At 35.4% G+C, this 20,891-nt stretch overlaps 1 protein-coding gene and 1 pseudogene across 1 annotated transcript; one reads left to right on the plus strand and one right to left on the minus strand.

The window, feature by feature from the left end:
• Positions 1-4,995: 4,995 nt before the first annotated feature.
• Positions 4,996-5,722, plus strand: LOC137004689 (hemoglobin embryonic subunit alpha-like; annotated as a pseudogene).
• Positions 5,723-12,481: 6,759 nt separating this feature from the next.
• LOC137017837 (hemoglobin subunit beta-2) lies at positions 12,482-13,246 on the minus strand. Its single transcript, XM_067382534.1, has 3 exons — positions 13,108-13,246; positions 12,790-13,012; positions 12,482-12,689 (listed from the first exon to the last, which is right to left on the minus strand). The coding sequence occupies exons 1-3, from the start codon at positions 13,197-13,199 to the stop codon at positions 12,561-12,563; spliced, it is 444 nt and encodes a 147-aa protein (XP_067238635.1). The 5' UTR covers positions 13,200-13,246; the 3' UTR covers positions 12,482-12,560.
• Between the last annotated feature and the right edge of the window lie 7,645 nt (positions 13,247-20,891).

Raw genomic sequence — 20,891 nt, forward strand, 5'->3', positions numbered from 1 at the left:
GGTTCTGATGTTCCAGGGCCAGGGTGGAGGGGGCCTGATGTTCCAGGGTCAGGGTGGAGGGGGCCTGATGTTCCAGGGCTCAACTTTGAATTCAAAGGCCTGGTTGACGCACATGCATCCATGCCTCCAGGGATCCCTTCCAAGGCCTCAGGCCCCAGGATGGCCAAAACTCTCTCTTCCTCTGCAGTCAGAGGAGGAACGGAGTTGATACCCCCACCAGTCTTTTTTGCTTCCCTTCTACGTGCTGCAGCCCTCCGTTTTGTCACACTTGCGAAGTCCGTCCACTTTTTTCTAACTTCTTCTGGGCTTCGCTCATAACCATAGCCAGCAGCATTTATTTTTTGGGTGATTTCTGCCCAGGATTTTTTTTTATCAGCATTTGTTACACAATTTTTCAGCTTTGAAAATAGCTGTATTTTTTTATTCTCCACCTCCTCCAAAAGAACTGTAACTTCATTTTTTGAAAATTGTGGTTTTGGCGTCATTTTCATATAGGTCATATGAACACATAGCTGTATAGCAAGGGGACTTAAATAGGTAGGCTAATGATCTTAAGCAAAATATGCAACAGGTGTACACAATAGTATAACAATCACAGTGATCATTGATCAACAGTAAAACCCATCATTTATTTTCATTTTAATTGTGATCTATCAATATTCAATAAGAAATTAATAAATATGAAATTGTGAAATTAATAGTTATAGATTTTTGGGATTAGAGAAGACAACATTGTGTTTATATATGTTTATATTTTATTGTGCAAAGAATGAATGTTGAGTTGTTAACGTAATTACTCCACATCGTCACTAAGAAAGTGCAGTCGAAAAGAGAAAAGAACCAAATTTACAGCAGGTGGCGATATGTGTTCATAGCACCAGTCCGCCATTAGATCGAAGAAGAAGAAGAAGAACGTCATAACGACAGCTCCAACCAAGGCTGCGTTCCAGTTCAGTTTTTAAATGCCCTTCCCTCGCTAACTTCCCTCGGTCTCGTTGACTCGGATGTACGTCATTGCTTACGTTGCACGAGTGCCCACTTCTGGCGGAACCTTTGTATGGGCTGAACTGGAACATCCTAAGCCCTTGATCACTTGGAATCCGCAATGGAGCTGATTTATTATTTATTTTTTCCCCTTACAAATTTGTTTAATACAGCATTCTATATGTATATGTGAGTTTTAAAAGTTTAAAAAAATTATTAATATATCATAGAATTGTTTGTGGTAGGGTAAATTAAATGCGATATGCGGTGACGTCATAATCGTGTTGCATTGTGGGTTATGGAGCTGCCTGAAGTGTACATGTGAAGTAGACTCGCTCCCTCGGTTAAAATCGAGGGAGCGAGGGTCTGTCCATGTAAACTTCCCACTTCAAAATGGCGGCAGGGATTCCCCCGAGGGGAAGGGTGTAGGGAAGTTCGCGAGTGCGTGTCTAAAACTAGAGTGGAACGCAGCCCAAGGTGGTTCAAACCATGGTTTTGCGACACAGGTACCATGGTTTCGGGAAACAGTAGTGACTAGCTAGTTGATTTCTTTAAAGATGCATCGTACTATGGTAGTTAAACCAGCGAGTTGCATCGTTGTACGGGAAACGCACCCCAGGAGAGGAACACAACACTCTGGAAGGAAGGCTTCAGTTTGAGTAACTCTGGGAGCTTCTTTTCAGCATGCAGCCACAACGAGCCCCAGGTGTGATCAATCAACTCAACCTCTCTCTCCCCAGCACCTAGTAGAGCAGCAGAGAGAGACACAGAGAAAAGGGAGAGAAAAAAAAACCCAGCACACAGGACAGAATACACCAATGACACAATCATGGAACGTAACAAGACTGAGTGTTTATTTGCTGAATTTTTGAAAGAAATGTATTTTATCATTTATTTATTTCAGGTATTCCTTAAATATCTTGTTTTTGATTTTCACAAATCATTGTGTTTATTTTTTCTTTCTTTTTTATAAACAAACACAGCTTTTGTATTTCTACATCAATTTTACACACATGGGTCAAAAATGACCCGTATAGAAACCTTTGCAAATTTTTGCAAGTAGGAACATATTTACTGCAGACAACTGTTCATCCGCCACACATTTCACCTCTCAACATGGCTGCTTTTGTATATTTGATGGATGAAAGTCATATTATATTTCATATAATAGGCTTTATATTATATTTCATAATTTGTATTTTTTTGTCATAAACCAATGCTACTGGTCACCTTTTACATCTATCAGTGTTCCTGAAAAGTAACAGTTTTGAACAAGGTTTCTGTCCAGCAGTGAAAATATATAATAAGTGAATCGATCAACAGTGCTTTTGATTTTCTTTAAAAAAAGCTAAAAGTATACTTTGCACACAGTCAAACGCAATTGCAGGTTGCACATACAGTTACAGAAATCCGGCGGAAATTATAAAAAGTTACAAAAATCTCTATGCTGACCCTCACATACGCACACAAAAGTGAAGTATACTTTGGCCTTTAGAAAGATAAAGACACTGACACACAAAAAAAATTCATTCAAAAACTAAGGAAAAATTGAAATAAGGATTTGTTTATTGAGTAATAGATGGAATAATGAATGATAAAATTAATTTATTTTAATATATGCAATATAGAAAGTAATAACTCATTCAGGTCACTTTAGACCCATGTTGTATATGTCCAAAACTGTTACTTTTCAGGAACACTGACAGACTTAAAGGGTGACCAGTTGCATTGATTTATGACAAAAAATTAAAAATTATGAAATATATAGCCTAATACATTAAATATAATAAGAGTATATTTTCTATGTATACTAATGATTTTATACTGTTTAATGTTTATTCAAAAGCGAAACTATTACAGGAACTAGCTAATATACAAAAGTAGCCTTGTTAAGATGTGAAATGTGTGGCAGATGAACAGTTGTCTGCAGTAAATATGTTCCTACTTGCAGAAATTTGCAAATATTAAAGATTTCTATATGGGTCATTTTTGACCCATGTGTGTAAAATTGATGTAGAAACTGTGTTTGTTTATGTAATAAGAAAGAAAAAATAAACATAATTATTTGTAGAAAATCAAAAACAAGATATTTAAGGAATACCTGGAATAAATAAATTGTAAAATACATTCGATCGCCGCGGTTTCGAATCCGCCTTTTGCCGAGTTCGATCTTCTCTAGTTTCACATCACATATCAAAAAAGGTGTTTATGAAATAATACGATTTTATGTCGTTATAATGACTTAATATCTTGAAATAACAAGATATTATGTCGTAATAACGAGATAAGTTTTCGGTTTTTTTTTCCTCCCCACCAGGTTTTTTTTTTTTTTTTTTAAACAAACGTTTAAGTCACGCAGGAGGTCCTTACTCAATGGAACATATGCACGGAGCATTCTTTAGGAAAACTTGCAGTGAAATGTAACTTGTTGGTGTGTTGAGCATCATTAGTGTAATACTTAGTTTATAATCGGAATAGTCACTTGAATAGTCAGGCATTAATTTAGTTAAACTCAATTCGACCATCAGTTTTCACACTGACTTTCGTGTGGGGAAAAAAGCAACATGTTCTCCAATCAATACGACCATAGGTTATCACTTCCCTGAAATACGACTCATAGGAGCGTTTACTAAAGTGGCGCCCCTATCGACAACAGGATACTTTCATTTTAGTTCATGAAATACGACCCATAGGAGCATTTGCTTTCATCTTAATGCATTGTTCCCTTTTATCTGCATTAAACTTCGGGTTTTGCGTAGCTCAGCTGGTAGAGCATTGCAATAACAATATGTTATCATGCGATCGCGGGTTCGATCCCAGGGAACATATCTGCTCATAAAGTGTAAATGCACTTTAAATCACTAAGGTTAGGTTTAGGGATGGGGTAGGTGTAGTCATTAATTCAATTTAATTTTTGTAAATGGAAATAGGAGAAATGGTGTAAAAAGTCCACACATTGCATTTAAATGAACACGCATTTTGTTTGGTAATGACAGTCATACGTCATTTCATGACGACAGACGTAACACGACACTGTCATTATTTTTACGCCCACTAGAGGGCGCATGACTTCAAAACGTAAATATAGGTCATGGTGCTTAAAAAACCTATAGGGTCGTTTTTTTTTTGGAGGACAGTCTCCAGATTTCTGTGTAATTAATTCACAAGAAAAGTTATTGTTTTTCATGAGATTTTGTGAGTACCTCATACTTCACCTTGACAAAATGTATTTGTAAACCTAATGATTTTATACTGTTTAATGTTTATTCAAAAGCGAAACTATTACAGGAACTAGCTAATATACACGCAAAAAAACTCTACTAAGCTACGCTGCCGCCACCTGCTGGTTATAGTGATAATTAATGCCTTTTTATGTTTAAATTAAACTGTTTTCTCTCAAATATTGAATTTCATTTGGTTTTACAAATGGGGACAATCTCAGAAGGATGAACAAATAATGTTTTAGGTCATCACATTAAAAATAACATTTGAAGTGAAATGTTGCATGTGTGTTTCTAATTACAGAAACCGCTTTTCTTATTTAACCGTTCACATTAGCTTTGTCTTTATTGCAATCAATAAAACTAGTTAATGGGCAAAGTAGGCAAGTGTGGTAACTGCATTAAAATATATACAACAAAAAGTCAACCATTGATGGAAAATCATTTTCATTAATGAAAACCAGGAAGTAATTGTCCATATGGTCAATTGACAAAGAATACACTTTCTGTATCATTTGTAAATTGCACACCCAAAAATGTTTTCTTTTTCTTTTCTTTTCTTTTTTTTTTTTTTATTTGTTGCATGTGTCCACTGTGTATTGTTTTCATAAAATCACCATGTGACACTGGTGGTTGGGCCCGTCATAGCTTGCAGCTATATTGTAATTCATTGAAATCATAAATGGTAAAATATTAAATTAATTAATTTCAATTTAATCAACTAATTCAATAAAAGTCGATAAAAAAAATACAACTTTACGAAGTATATCATGAAATAAAGTCAGCCATTATGGCAGTCTTCCAAAGTTTGATAAGTCATCTTTGGTGTGTGAGGATGGTCTTGGGTGTTTCTTCCTGGTGGCAGTATAAAACAGTCAGTTCTCTTGCCAGCAGTCTACAGAAGTTTGCTGCAAATTCATCCTTCCACAATTAGTCTCACTGCCAAAGACAAAGCTACAGTCAACCCTTTGGGCCAAGATCGCAGGAAAAGCTGACGACATTGTTCATGATGCCCTTTCTAAGGTTCATTATGGTGTTTTGTAATGGGCTAAGTCGTAGTCTAATGTTTTCTTCAGATGTGTATCTGGAGTTCAGTTTAATTTGTTTGTCTACACGATGTTGGCTGTCTATCCACAGACCAAAACCTATTTCTCTCACTGGAAAGACATGAGCCCCGGCTCTGCCCCAGTGAGGAAGCACGGGAAGACTGTGATGGCTGGCGTTGGTGAGGCTGTCAGCAAAATCGACGACCTTACTAATGGACTTCTGACCCTCAGCGAGCTTCATGCTTTCCAGCTGAGAGTTGACCCCGCCAATTTCAAGGTGAACGCAATGAAATTATTCTGATGCTGTCATACTCTCGTAGTCGCGGTATAACCTGAATTAGTTTTCTCTGTTTCTCATAGATTCTGTCCCACAACATACTCGTGGTTCTGGCCTCCGATTTCACTCCTGAGGCCCATGTTGCTATGGACAAGTTCCTCTCGGCTTTGTCTCTGGCTCTGTCCGAGAAATGAAGCTCTAGCGCAAGTTCTGCCGGGAAGACTCAAATGTTACGTCACTTATTAATTCAGATCTAACCAATCATTATCTAACACTTGGAGTATAAAATATTAGTACTTACACTTGTCTGAGTTCGCAGATGCTGACGCAAGCTTTCACCTCCATCCTCCCCACCACCACCAGGAAGGTCCCTGTCCATACTCCCCGGGGGGAGTCCAGCTTCAGGCAGGAAACACAAAGTCTGCAACCCTCAGGACGTGAGCTACGGACGGGGCCTACGCCAAAGATCATTATATATTCTGCTTGCTGTTTGGTAATAAATATCAGTGCTACGTTATTGCCTCCCGAGTCTTTCTGGTAGAAGATGAGCGCGCATTGTTGTTGCTCGAGACCAGACGGATGCCTGTGTAAACATTCTGTCTTATTATGATGCAATAAATGAGTCTGAAAAACTTTAACTAAACGTCTTTGCTGCATATGTCTTAAAGGTACAATATGTAAAATTTTTGCAGTAAAATATCCAAAAACCACTAGGCTAGTGTTATATATTTTGTCCAGCTGATTACTAACAATATCTCTAATGTTTTCAACTACTTGTAAATCATGAGAAAATTCCCATTCTAAACAGTGACACGGGGCAGTGCAGTCGCCTGTCAATAACGCAGTTACCTTTGTTACCGCCTTTACTGACGTAGAAACCACATGACAACAGTGCCGTGGACAAATGCGGAAGTAGAGTCTAGCGTCCAGCAAACCACTAGCTTGCTTCAAGCAGTTCCTTATTTACTTCTTGCACGTTTTATGGTGGATTGTGTTAATTATTTATGGAACATAATTACTGTTTACCATCTGCCGCTGGTTCTGTCGACAAGGAAAGCTCCCGTAAACTCATGACCGGAAAAGCGGAAGCGGCGCCGGCGACTGTGTCATAATAAAAGTCCCGCTGCTCGTGAGGCGTGTGTTGATCAATCGCTCCAGCTCCTCGTTCAGCTCCCACAACACTCGGTCCTGCTCTGCTTCATACTACAGTAACGTTAATAATCGCATAAACGAACAAGTTCTTCCAGACTCCAATCCCTATTCTTTTGCACCGTCCGTTGAGATGGAGACCACATGTCCCAAGTTTCCACTCTAAAACTTTACGTCATCAAACTACGCCTTTGTTTTAAATAGGCTTCTAGCGACCTCTAGCGGAAAAAAATATCACAAATTGTACCTTTAAAGGCATTAACCACTTGTCAGTAAAATAGGTTTTAAAACATCGCTTTACTTTCATAACGTGAAGACAAATAGCGAATGGAGAGAGAGGAGATATGGCACAGTCTCACACCAGAACACAAATGTGACCCGATCTGGCGAAATGAGTCGGAAGTCGTTCTATTTTAAAATATGGGCCAATAATGTGAAAAAACAATGAAAAAAATCGATTTTTTAAGCTAATTTCAAAGAACAGACTTTCAAAAATAATCTCCCAAAGTTTCGTAGTCCACATAATTGAGTAAAGGTATTTCAATGGCTATTAAATTTGACATGGTTTTACTAAATTCGCTGGAAATGAACTTCTCAACTCCTCTCGTCACAGCATTTCCCGGTATCCCCTGAAACGTCACTATCTCTGCTCTACAAATATGTGTTACACGTTGTATAGAACCAATCAAAAAGCTTAGAAATGTAAACACACTGACCTAAACGCTGATTTTTAACAATGGGAAGCCCCGTTTCGACTGACAGGCACGCGATCGGTCCAGCCATCCTCCTGTCAGACTAGCGCGCCTTAATAAAACTCCCATTTGCGTGTCTCTCTTTAAAAGCCAATAAAAATTGAATCCATATAGGTAGCACAAAATTCTTTTTGCATACAAAACCAAAGACTTTAAACTTTCATATCAAGCCTCCAACATGCTTCTGTTGTGTTGTTTTCACCCTCTCTGAGTAATATGCGTTTACAACAAAAATAGCACAGCCGCTAACTGAATATATGTATATTTCACGTGCTCATAACTTCATGAAAAATGCACAGATCATAAAAATCGCACATCAATATTTAAAGCAGATTCTCAAGATTAAAATGAATCCAAAATCAATATAATATATTGTGTTGATCACAAGATATTACTCACAGAATGATTTAACATACTTGGCTAAAAACATGTCTTTAGCCTGTCTCCATGTCTCCATCCATGTTCGTTTTCCAACGTGGAATAACACATAATAGATATCATTTTAAAGCTTAGAATCTCATCTTTTTAATGCATCTAACCATTTTGAAAAACTCCTAACGAGTGCTGAGAAGTGCCTCTAAACCGGTTTACCGCCCGTTGGCGCCACCTGGCTGCGGAAAAAATGAACAACAATTTTTCAAACTATTCTTTATAATATCACCACGAAATTTGAACCAGATGCAGCTCACATATAGGAGAGCATCCCCAAAAAAGATTTTTTTAGCGATCTTATTGTGTTCCTGAGTTATTCCATGTCAAATAAAAAAATAAAAATTATTTTTTAAAAATTATATATATTTTTTTGTCTTTTATCAGCTGTTTCTCAGCAAGATAATGTCCAAATGTAATGTAATTTATATTTTCTTAAATTTTAAAATGTTTTCTATCAAATGATACCTACCTTTTGACTCTCCTTGCTAGAGTTTTGGAGTTATGAGTCTTTACTTTTGTGTGTGTCGCTCAGAAAAAAAAAAAAAAGAAAGAAAAAGAACTCTAAAAAAGCCTTCAGGTCTTAAAGGGTTAATTCAAATAAATACTTTAAAATAATTTGAGCTTCAGCCTGGTTTAATAGCATTTATATATATATATATATATATATATATATATATATATATATATATATATATATATATATATATATATATATATATATATATATAAATTTATTTGGTCAAATTAAGCTGTAAAATAAATAGTTTGTCCCTTTAAATGCAATGGATTTTGAAAGATATCAACAAAAAAACGGGCAAAAAAACTTTAAAAGCGATTTTCTCAGGTTTTCAATTGGAAAAAGAGGGCAGACAACCATAATTAAAATGGGTGTATCTTTAAAACCATTCAAGGTATGACTTTGACTAGGATATAATTTTAAAGCTTATTGTCTCATCTTTCCATTGATACCAAAATCTCAATTTTGAAATTTGGGTCACTGTGACTCATTTTGCTGGATCAGGTCACAAATATTGTTTATAACTGTTTAATACTTTCTACAGAACTACCATCCAATGAACATGAAAGTACACACAAATAAACAAGCAAATAGCCCAAATCGAAACAATTTTTAAACATTTAAATAAGCAACCACTACTAAATAATTTAATTTAGTCCTTTAACGTACAAAGTACATATTTCACTGACCATTATAACATAGGCCTACATCGGTAACACTTTACAAAAGGTCTCATTTGTTAACATTAGTAGTTAATGTATTAACTAATGAACTAACTATGAGCAATACATTTATTACTTGATTTGTTAATCTTTTTAATATTAAAAATCCAGCTGTTTATTGTTAGTTCATGTTAGTTCACGGTGCATTAACTAATGTTAACAAATACAACTCTTGATTTTAATAATGTATTAAATGTTGAAATTAACATTAACTAGCTGTAGAGGTTTTGTTAATTATTAAAGTTCATGTTAACTAAAGTAGTTAATCTTATTGTAAAGTGTTACTCAATCCTCTTGTTAAATTTTTTTGCCTGCGTGTCGTTCTGAGCTCCTGTCGTTAAACTGTTCATAAAAAAATATTCGTATAATGACGAATATATAATATTTTATCAAAGTACGTCATATCACCAGTGAACTCGTAAATTGTATTTGGTTATGTTTGTCAAAATCGTAGACGATTAAAACATCTAACAGTCAATTATTTTTCAATAAACATTGAATAGTTGATATTTTTTCTTCTGTAGGTCTATTTTATATTATATTTGTATCTATTTCTAAAAAGCTAATTGGACGTCTAGTAAAGGCTAAATGAAATGTAAGGCCCCGATATACAAACGAAGTTCTTTTTTTGTTTTGTTCTTCGTTTAGGGGTAAAACGAAGTACGAAATATGCGAGCAGCGATATACTATAATTCCTTGTAATTCTGTCTTGTAAAAAGCGTTCACGTCCTTGTAGAGATCGTAAGCTGGGAGTTTTCTGAAAGCTCCCACATGTACCACATGGCCGCTGTACCACTACCACCTGACCGCTGTAGATTCATAGGCGTTGATAGTGGTGCCATGGAAACGCATCCCAGTTCAAAGCAACACGATCACATGAGAATGTGTACCAATAGTACGAGTTTGTAATCTCGTAGAATATACGCCAAAATGAGCTTTGGCGTGCTTATGGTACGCAGTTTTTCGCGTGCATATGACACGCACTTTATGGCGTGTATATGATACGCTCTTGGGGGTGGAGGAGTGGGGGGTTCGTACGTATAATACGCCATAAAGTGCGTATCATATGCACGCGAAAAACTGCGTACCATAAGCACGCCAAAACTCATTTTGGCGTATATATTCTACGAGATTACAAACTCGTGCCATTGATACGCATTTTCGTGTGATCGGGCTTCAAAGACGTGAACAGCTCAGAAAATAACTTGTTGTCATCACAAGATTCCGGAAAATACGAGGTGGCGTGAACGCAGCATATAATCGAGCATCTGACGCCACCCACACTGCTGAGAGCGGCGTTTAGATGAATATGTAAATATGTGTTGTACATTTTCTTCTCAGTAACAAAATAAACACAACAAAAACGAGAAAACAGCATGAATTTTTATAGAAAGCATAAAGCGTCTGATCATAACAACATTGGTATGTTAGCACGAGCTCTACAAATTACCATTCCAGTCACATTTATTTATAGTACTTCATTCAATAGATTGCTCAAAAGCAAGCAGCTTTACAGTATCAAACACGAAAAACAGTGTCAGTGTCAGTCAGTTCATCAGAAGCACAACTTCATTTTTGTACTATAAAGCGGCTATCCAGTGTTCATGTTTTCACCCGCGGAGATCTTACCTCAACAAACTCAACAGATGAAATGAGTCAGAAAAGCGTTCCATGCAAGTGAAGGTGGAGCCTCCTATCCAAGGCTCTCGTTATCATCACGGACCAATGGTAGTACGAATGTGTTTTGCAGCTGAAAACACGACATTTTCCTGAAAGTTAGCTTTGGTCAGCCGTTTCGAACTTACAAAATAGAACACAAAATGAACTTCGCTTTGGCTTGATCTTGTTCGAAATTACGTCACATCAGTTTGTTCTTCGATTTTGTTTTAAGTATATCGGGGTCTTAAAACTCTCAAAGTCCGTTACCTCTCTGAAAATGTGTACTTAGATTTCAACACCCTGCTATAAGATAAATTAATTATAGTTTGAGATATGTGACATCGCAATGTTGAGGACATTCTTTGACAGAATGTATAGTTACAGTTGCAAGAAAAAGTATGTCAACCACTTGCAGAATCTGTGAAAATGTGAATAATTTTAATAAAATAGGGATCATACAAAATGCATATTATTTTTTATTTAGTACTGTCCTGAGTAAGATATTTTATTGTTTTGTGATGGTTGTTCATGAGTCCCTTGTTTGTTCTGAGCAGTTAAACTGAGCTCTGTTCTTCAGAAAAATCCTCCAGGTCCTGCAGATTCTTCAGTTTTCAAGCTTTTTTTTTTTTTTTTTTTTTTTGCATATTTGAACCCTTTCCAGCAGTGACTGAATGATTTTGAGATCCATCTTTTCACACTGAGGACAATTGAGGGACTCAAACTCAACTATTGAAAAAGGTTCAAACATTCACTAATGCTCCAGAAGGAAACACGATGCATTAAGAGTTGGGGGGTGACAACTTTTGAACAGGATGAAGATGTCCAAATTTTTCTTATTTTATTGAAATATCATTGCTTTTCATTTAGTAGGCCTACTGCCCTTCGGAAGCAACAGAAAATACTTGTTTCCCGGAAGACAAATTAAGTACATCTTACCGTAATATTTGAATTCTAAAGTTTTTTAACCCCTCGGCTCTTAATGCATCTTGTTTCCTTCTGGAGCATCAGTGAATGTTTGAACCTTTTTAATATTTGAGTCTGAGTCCCTCAATTGTCCTCAGTGTGAAAAGATGGATCTCAAAATCATTCAGCCACTGCTGGAAAGGGTTCAAATATGCAAAAGATGCTTGAAAACTGATGAATCTGCAGGACCCAGAGGATTTTTCTGAAGAACAGAGCTCAGTTTAACTGCTCAGAACAAACAAGAGACTCGTAAACAACCATCACAAAACAAAACAAAAAAAAAACAGTCGTAGATCATCCAGGTAATGTATTAAGAATCAGTTGTTCACATACTTTTTTATTTTAATAAATTCTTAATTTTTTTTTTTTTTTTTTAAACTCAGGACAGTACTAAATAAAAAATAACATGCATTTTGTAGGATCTCTCTTATTTTATTACAATTATTCACATTTTCATAGATTCTGAAAGTGGTTCACACACTTTTTCTTGCAACTGTATATATGCATAATGATTCATTTTCTTTCGTCTGTTTTTTTTAAATAGACCTTTTAAATAGGTCAAATCTAAATTTATTAAAGTTATTTTGACAGTACCTATGAGAGATATTCACGAACTTGCCGTCTATTTTAATTTAAGATCTGAAATTGTTTATATCAAGGTTTTGTTTTGAAAAATCAAAAGTTGTCTGCTAGAAGCAATCCCAAAGACATGCGAATATAAATAAATACACGATACAATGAATATTGAATACTGAAATATTTATTTGCTTCAACTCAGAAGAACATATTCGTTTGTGGAAACATAAGATGATCCTCTGTGTACAAGCAGGTTTAGTATCTAGTGATACTGTCTTCCAAGGGCGGAGATCACGACGGCAATGAATTTCTGAAAAGCGGCCTGGACTTCAGGTGTGAATGCAGCACCCATTTGTCCAGCAACAACGACGGTTAAGCAGTCAGCCAAAAGCTGTGGGGGACACAAGAGCAGTGATATAAACACAGATGAACACTGAAGTCAAAACAAGATGTATTAATGAACGTTATTTGTGGGCTGAGTGTCAACGTACCCTGAAGTTGTCAGGATCTACGTGGAGCTTCTCAGAGTGCAGCACACTTAGTTCAGCATAGGTGGCTTTGATGTTGTCCATGTTCTTCACAGCTCTGTCCAGGCCATGGAGCACAACTGTACCGTGAGCAGCAACCATGGGGTTTCCCATGATAGCAGCGGCGTTGTAGAGGTTTCCAAATTTGCCGAAGTACCGCTGGGTCCAGGGGTACACGATAAGACATCTACGAGACACAATGAGAAGAAAGCATTTTATCAGAGCACAGTTTCAAAACTAGTCGCCCGATTTATAGTTAAAGAAAATGCTAAGACTCAGTACCTTGCCAGGGCTTGAGGACCAACGACTTCGTAGTTCATCTTGGAGAAGATGTCCTGGATGGTGGTCCTCTCAAATTCTGTCCACTCAACCATGTTTCCAACTTTTGATGTTCAGACTAAACGCCTTAAACAGAAGCTGAAGAATCGTGTGAAGAAAGAGTTTCAGAGAGGTACTTTTAAATGCGTTTCTTCACCACACCCCTTGGAAGGCTATTGGGTGACAAGTTTGTGGGTTGGTTCTTCCACCCAAGAGATGCATATCATAGCCTACTTTTCTTTTCTAATATCTTCAAAGACTAAACTCAAACAATTCTAAAAAACAAAACAAAACAAAAACAACAACAACAACAAAAAACTATATTTTCCCTAGAAAAAAAAAAATGAAACATCAATAGGCCTTATGAGACTACTGGATTATGTTTATTACAACACATTTTAATACATTCACATATTATTTACTTATTTATTTTTGTGCATGGGGAATTCTGAACATAATTTAGTCTATGAGAAGATGGTGTATTTTCTCATCTCCGCCTCTCCGTTTATTAGACAAATTATTATTAGACGAGAGCTGCAAGCTACAGAATAATTACTAAATCGAATAGCCTATAATGACTTATGTATTTGACATTATAGTTTCCTAAATAAAAATGTATTTTAAATAATTATCAAAAATTTCGTAATGCAATGAAAAGAGACGGAATGTGTTTAATTTACGTTGAATGTTATTTACAAAGTTCGTAAAAAAAAAAATAAATAAATAAAAAAAATCTTCAGTACTAAATTTAACCATAGGATACTTTTGCTATAGCCTATCAAATTCTCATAATCTCACAGTTACTATATATTGTACACGCCTGAAATCACAGAACGAAGTCTTTTAGCGACCTCTGCTGTCCACGTCTATTAGTTTTGCTAACATAGCAAGAATAGGTAACTTTACAATAAGATTTATTAGTTAACATTAGTTAAGTACATTAGTTAACATTAACTAATAATGAACTGAACTTCTACAGCTTTTATTAATCTTTGTTAATGTTAATTTCAACATTTATATATTATTAAAATCGAGTTGTATTTTTTAACATTAGTTAATGCACTGTGAACTAACATGAACAAACTATGAACAGCTGGATTTGTATTAACTAACGTTACAAAGATTAACAAATACAGTAACAAATGTATTGCTCGTTGTTAGTTTATGTTAGTTAGTTAATACATTAACTAAAGTTAACAAATGAACCTTATTGTAACGTGTTACCCAAAATTAAAATAAACAGAACTAGTTTGTCATTTTAACCAGCAGGGGGCGCATCTCTCTCTCTTTCTCTCTCTCTCTCTCTTTCTCTCTCTCTCACTCTCTCTCTCTCTCTCTCTCTGAAATCCACTTTTATTTGATTAACATATTTGCTTTGATATGGATTTAGTCTGAAATATAAAAATAAAATACATTTTATATTATAAATATACCCCATACATATGTATTATCATATAGGCTTTGTACATGCAACTTTTATGTTAATACCAGTAGGCCTATATGGTAATATCATCATACTTGAAACCTTTGCTATTTAGTCCACTATGGACAGTTACCTGCCCACTGACGCGATTCCTTTCAAGAACATTATTGCCTATAATGTCGAAATTCTAGGCTTTACACGTGGTCTCAAGTTATGTTACTTTTTTGTTTACCCGGCCCACAAAGGCATTAAAAATGTTAGGCAGTCTGTGCATACAGCCTATTCTCAAGTAGGCATAGCCTATAACTTTATTGAAGCATAGTTTAGCACTAGCTAATGTAAATCTAATTCTTAATAATAGATTTTAAGTTCACATCTGCTGCAGAAGTCTGACGTTCACATACTTCATAATGACGGCTACAAGAAGGCCTACAGTCAATGCAACAAACGGGATTTTCTGAATCCACTTTCCAGCCAAAGGAGCAGTAACTTCACATTGCAGAGCCATTGTTCAAAGTAGGTCTATATTATTGAAAATGTGTAGTATTTTCGCATCATTTCTTTCTAGGTCGACATATGCTCCTGGGGGATAAAGTTCTGCTCATTTGACTTAGTTTAACATCGGAAACTTCATGTCAGTTTTCAAAAATATAGACACAAAACCCTCAACCGATGATCAAAATGTACATTCTTCAAAACACATTTTTTCCAGTCGCTTGGATACAGTTCACATAAACCTCTCATTTGAACTAAAATCACCTGTTCAAAATGAACATATTACCATTTCAAAATGGACTCACACATTACATCTGAGATGACTATTCAGGTCTGTTAATTTCATTACAATGATCTAATTATCAATTGACACAACTGTTCTTGATGCATACATTTTATGGAAACTGATGAACAATATTAGATCGTGAAAGTTTCAGTTTAACAAGATCAGTTGACACCAGTTAACACCAGAACGTGACCCAGGACGTAGACTATATTACCGAGCCTAATATTTCATCATCTTTCTTTATCAGACACAGTTTCTATGGTCCCATGTACCACTTTTACAGACAGCATTTTCAGATTTGACAACTGTATGCAAGATGGCCCTTGTAATTGCTTTGGTGGATTTAATGAGTTTTTGCCAACTCATTAGTGGTGATTGATTTCATATTGCATATACAATGAGATGAGTAGTTTCACTCAACATAGCACTAATATGGAGCCAACAGTGGGAGCTGGAAGACAAGGAATAGGTTGTGGTCAAAGCTGGCCAAGGCAAGGAGGAGAGGTCGTAATTGAATTGGGAAACGCGTGACTGTCTGAGTACCTGGACAACATGGAGCCAATATCACCATGAGTGCAACTATATCATAAGATGGTGTGGTGGGACGCAGAGCTCGTATTAGGTCATATAATGTAGCTCTCCTTGTAACCTTTCTTGATGAGCTAAATCAGGTCTGAGCTGATGGTGTGACCTATGTAGTAGCCTGGGATAATGTTCAGTTTCACCATGCTCAAATGGTGCAAGCATGGTTTCAGGCCCATCCTCAGTTTATCAATCTGTATTTACCCCCATACTTTCCTTAACGTTATTGAGGAATTTTTCTCCACCTGAAGGTGGAAGGTAAACAATAGGAACTCTCACAAAAGAGTCACTGTTCTCCAAGCCATGGATGAGGATGATGCATGCAATAACATTATGGTGTCAGGCCTGGATTCGCCATGCCAGATGATTCATTCTAAGAAGAAAACATCCATTGTTATATGGATCAGAACCTGTGGCCAAATCCACAAGACAGTGTTGATGGAAACAGAAATGCAGTGAGGAACACTGCAGTTGACATTTTACTGTACTGTAATTTTCCCTCTCTTTTTTCTTTTTCAGGGGTTCAAGTGCATATAGTGCTGAAACCCTAATTGTTAGAATTTCCAAAGATCAGCATTCTCCCCTAAAATGATCGGGCATGCCAAACCGTAAGTTGTTGGGAGACTTGAAACTTTGAGGGATGATACTACCCACCCCATTTACAATGTCACCAAGGCTAGTACCAATTTGCCTGATGGTGTCTCTACAGCAATCAAAAGTATGTAATGATTCATAACCCCAGGTGAAAAAAAGTACACTTCCATAATGTACTTAAAGTGCTCTATTTTCATGCTTTTTCCATGAATATGAACTAAAATGTGCTTTTAATATACTATCTCTGTATTTAAAAAAAATGTATTTAGTTACAACTTGTAGTAATCCATAGGTTCAAGTGTACTACAAGTGGTAACTAAATACAATACAGAGATAGTATGTTAAAAGCACATTTTAGTTAATATTCATGGTGTCTCAAAATAAAATAGCACAGTTGAGTACACTTAGATGTTCTTAAGATTATATTAAGAAGTACTAAAGAATAATTTTTAGTAGGCTATATTATGTACAAAATAGTGCGTGAAAACAGAGCACTTTAAGTACCTTATGGAAGTGTACTTTTTTTTCACCTGGGACTCCTAAACCGTTTGTCGCAGGCTTCTTTCGTGAACTAGTCTTGGGGTTTTTTTTTTGCTCAACCTGTTAAAACTGTTAAAAAGCTTTAAAACATATTTCCTTTAAGACCTGTAAATGGTCTTTTCCATCTATGATCTAGGTTGTTACAGGCTTGCTAAATGAAACACAATAGCTATTTATGCATGTGCCTAAAGGCCTTAAAGCCTTGAACTCCGGTAATTGCTGCACTCAGCTATATTTTGTAGCTATTTTTTTCCTTTGATTGCTTTGGTTATTTCATTAATACATTTCAGAATTTGTTCAGTGATTCCACTGTGTCTGAAATATTCTCTCTATGATGCATGTTTACCTGTAGAACCATAATGCAACCGCATCCAGTGGCGGAGCCAGGATTTTTTCATAGGGGTGGCCAGGCAGGGGCCAGCAACCAGTCTGGGGTGGCACCGAAATATTCATAATTTCAACATAAAAATGAGTCTGACTATAATGTAGGCTACTGGACTGTGATTACAACACAACTGAATACAGTTAATTTGTACTTAATTGTAATTAGATCATGGAATGCTGAGTGAATTTGACCTTTTTTTGTTGTTTTGTTGTATTCCTCACTTGCAGGCATATGAATAAAGGGGCTCACACTATAGCTTCAACTTGTTCAGTCAGTTCTGGTTCTCAAAACCCTCAATAGCTTGTTCTCCATTGTTGCATCTCCATGGATGAGACATGCAGATAACTACATACTGTAGTTCAAAGATTATTCAACCTTCATTGAATTTATGTATAATCAATGAACCTCAACAATTCTGAGTTTGTCTGTTTCAAAAAGTAGGCTAACCAAAAAAGTAAACACTAAATGTTTAACTTTCTATATTGTCAAAATAAATAATTGCAACAGTTCTATCATAAATTACACTCAGTACAAAGGAAAAAAAAGTGTTCTCTTTTGAATTCACATTTGCTGACAAGGAAGCAGAAATCAACAGCACATAAATGCCAGAATGTAAAATTAATTATGCATTTAAATGTGATATTTTTGTTTGTACTTTATAAATTAACAAAATTAGCATCTTCTATTACAAATGCACAGTTCTCACATTTATTTATGCATTAAAAAATTACATTTCAGCTTGTGCCTTATATTGTGATCTCACATAGGCAGAATATTTTAGTCCAGAGACATGTGACGCATATATATATATATATATATATATATATATATATATATATATATATATATATATATATATATATATATATATGTGTATCAAATAGGCCTACATACATGCATGCACAGTTTTAACACAGCTTTAATCGCCTTTTTGGTTATTTCGTGACTTAATAGATGACAGAACTACGACGTTGCATGCTCGTAGTTTCTTTTGCGCTTTATTTATAGTGAGTAATATACAGCGCGCCATATTTGTGCGTGATTGAAAAGTGCACCGTCTTGCAACCCCACGAGTTGAGAAACATTTACGTTTACAATAACATTTATTATGATGTTATTGTTCGCTGTTCACTGCTGTTCTGCTGAAGCTCATTCCGCACCTGTATCATTTCCGCGCGTTTGACTTGCGCCTGGCGCTGAGGCGAAGTTGGAGTGCGCGTCTGAAAAGTCTCCCGTTTTTTGTGGTCTTAAAGAGACGGTTCTGCGTTTAAATAAACGCAATTCTTGTCATCAAAAAAGTAGACAGAAACAGCAGTTGTGAGCGGGGTGGCCAAAGGGGTGGCCCTTAGGCCAAGGGTGAAGTATTGTATAAAGTGCTATATAAATAAACGTGACTTGACATTTTAAGATCTAGAAGTCTGATAAATTATCACCCCACTGTAATTTTGAATTTTAAAACTGAAAATAAAGACGAGTTGGAACATGACATTGTAGATATTAGGCTAATGACTGTTTAAATAGCTAAACAAAGAAATTGTCATAAATTAGCTATATGAATCATAAAAATATCAGCGATAAATATCAGAAAATTGTGCGAACCAAATAATTAAAAACTTATTTCCGACCATGCAGAAAAATCTTTCAGATGTATTTTTAAAGTAACAATGAGCAGTTTGATACATATTTTCTAATATTTGCAGGTTTTTGTGGTAGATATACTCTTACGTTCGTAGAGAGAAATGGGTGTTCACTGTCTGAATTCTGTGATAAATCGTGATAAAACAGAAATAAAATATCTCACTGGGCATATTTTATTTGAAAACAGGAATTCGGCCATTTTGTATAGAGGAAAGTCTAATTTGTCGTCACCTTTGTCGTCTTAGAACTCAATTAGAGAAAAATTATTTTTTTATTTATTGTTGTTATCAAATTAACTTCAAAAGAAACATTGTGCCATAATACAGTATACACAAAATATTACCTAAAACACAAACTATATCTATAAAACACAGATTACTAGATACTTTTAGCTTATTAAACTGACTTTTGAAAACAAGAGCCAGTGGAGATTTTCTTATTTTAGTATTTTTGTTGCAAGACCATTTTAAAGAAAGCTGTCAAAACACATATAGATGTTATACTGAAACCAATATCACGAAACTGTTCTGAATACTTTCAGATAAATTTAGCAGCAGATGACATTTGAATAGTGATTTTTAGAATAATAATCATAAATTCTCATGAATCGTGTTCACACCATGACTCAAGTTCATCCACAGCAATGGTTATTAGCCTATAAAAACAATTACTAATTTTAAGCCTGTGTTTGAAAGGGGTAATTTGGCTTCGGAGGACATGGAATAAAGTGCATGCCATATTGACTTCTACTTTTTTTTTTTTTTTTTTTTTTTTTTTTTTTTGTCACTTCTGGAACTGGTCCACATCCACATTCATGATGGTCGGGATAAAACATGAATATTCTTTAGAACAACTTTGTTATGCACTGAAGAAAGTCATTTTGAATAAAGAGCCATCAATACTTTTTTAAATAAAAGCTGCCTAAAACTAAAATACTTTTATTTGGCTATTTAAATAAAAACAAAGTTCAACTTTTGTGAGCATGATTTATTGTCTTATTAGTCACATCAAGATAATAAAAAATGCTGTTTATATTTTTTTACCACTAAGGAAAAATATAAGCCATGATTACATGATATATGTAGCCTATTTTTAATTTTTCTTTGTAAATGTAATTAAAATATTATGGTTTAACTCAAGTAAAGTACAGATCACCCAAAATAATACTAAAGTACCTTATTATTTATTATAGTGAACGAAGTACTGTTACTCAAGAAGGCTACACCTTTGTTTAAGTGATTCGCACGTTTTTCCTCTTTATACTATAAAAAATGCTGGGTTAAAAACAAACCAGGTTGGGTTGAAAATGGACAAAACCAGCGGTTGGGTTAAATGTTTGACCAACCTACTGGGTAGTTTTATTTAACTTAACAACTGATTAAAAATTACTATATGGCTGGCTTAAAATGAACCCAAAAAATCAGACAGACAATTATGTGAGCATTAATACATGTTAATTAATTCAATATATTAATAAATGTTCATTTTCAAACTAGTTTGGGTTCATTTTAAGTTAAATAAAACGATCAAGCAGATTTAGAGTGAATTAGAACATCTTTGTGATTTCAAACTCCCAGTATTCTGGATTATCGCTCAGTTGAGAATGTCAGCCATGAACATTATCATATTGACTTAATTTACTTGTAACCCATATGTGGAGTAACCATGCTTTCTGGAATACCCCCAGATTTGTCATTTTAAATAGAAAAAAAAAATCATCGATTGAGTATGCTTTTACCCTGCCCAAAGGGCTTGAGAACACATGATCGAATACAGGTTAATAGATAGCATTAAAACATGACTCC

Source organism: Chanodichthys erythropterus, chromosome 3, assembly GCF_024489055.1.
Source record: "Chanodichthys erythropterus isolate Z2021 chromosome 3, ASM2448905v1, whole genome shotgun sequence".
Taxonomy (NCBI): Eukaryota; Metazoa; Chordata; class Actinopteri; order Cypriniformes; family Xenocyprididae; genus Chanodichthys; species Chanodichthys erythropterus.

Excerpts from the sequence above, each read along its gene's own strand:
- LOC137017837 (XM_067382534.1), bottom strand. The coding sequence starts at position 13,199 with ATGGTTGAGTGGACAGAATTTGAGAGGACCACCATCCAGGACATCTTC. Across the intron at positions 13,013-13,107 it reads GGTCCTCAAGCCCTGGCAAG|ATGTCTTATCGTGTACCCCT; the intron begins GTACTGAGTCTT and ends TGTGTCTCGTAG. Across the intron at positions 12,690-12,789 it reads TAGATCCTGACAACTTCAGG|CTTTTGGCTGACTGCTTAAC; the intron begins GTACGTTGACAC and ends TGTCCCCCACAG.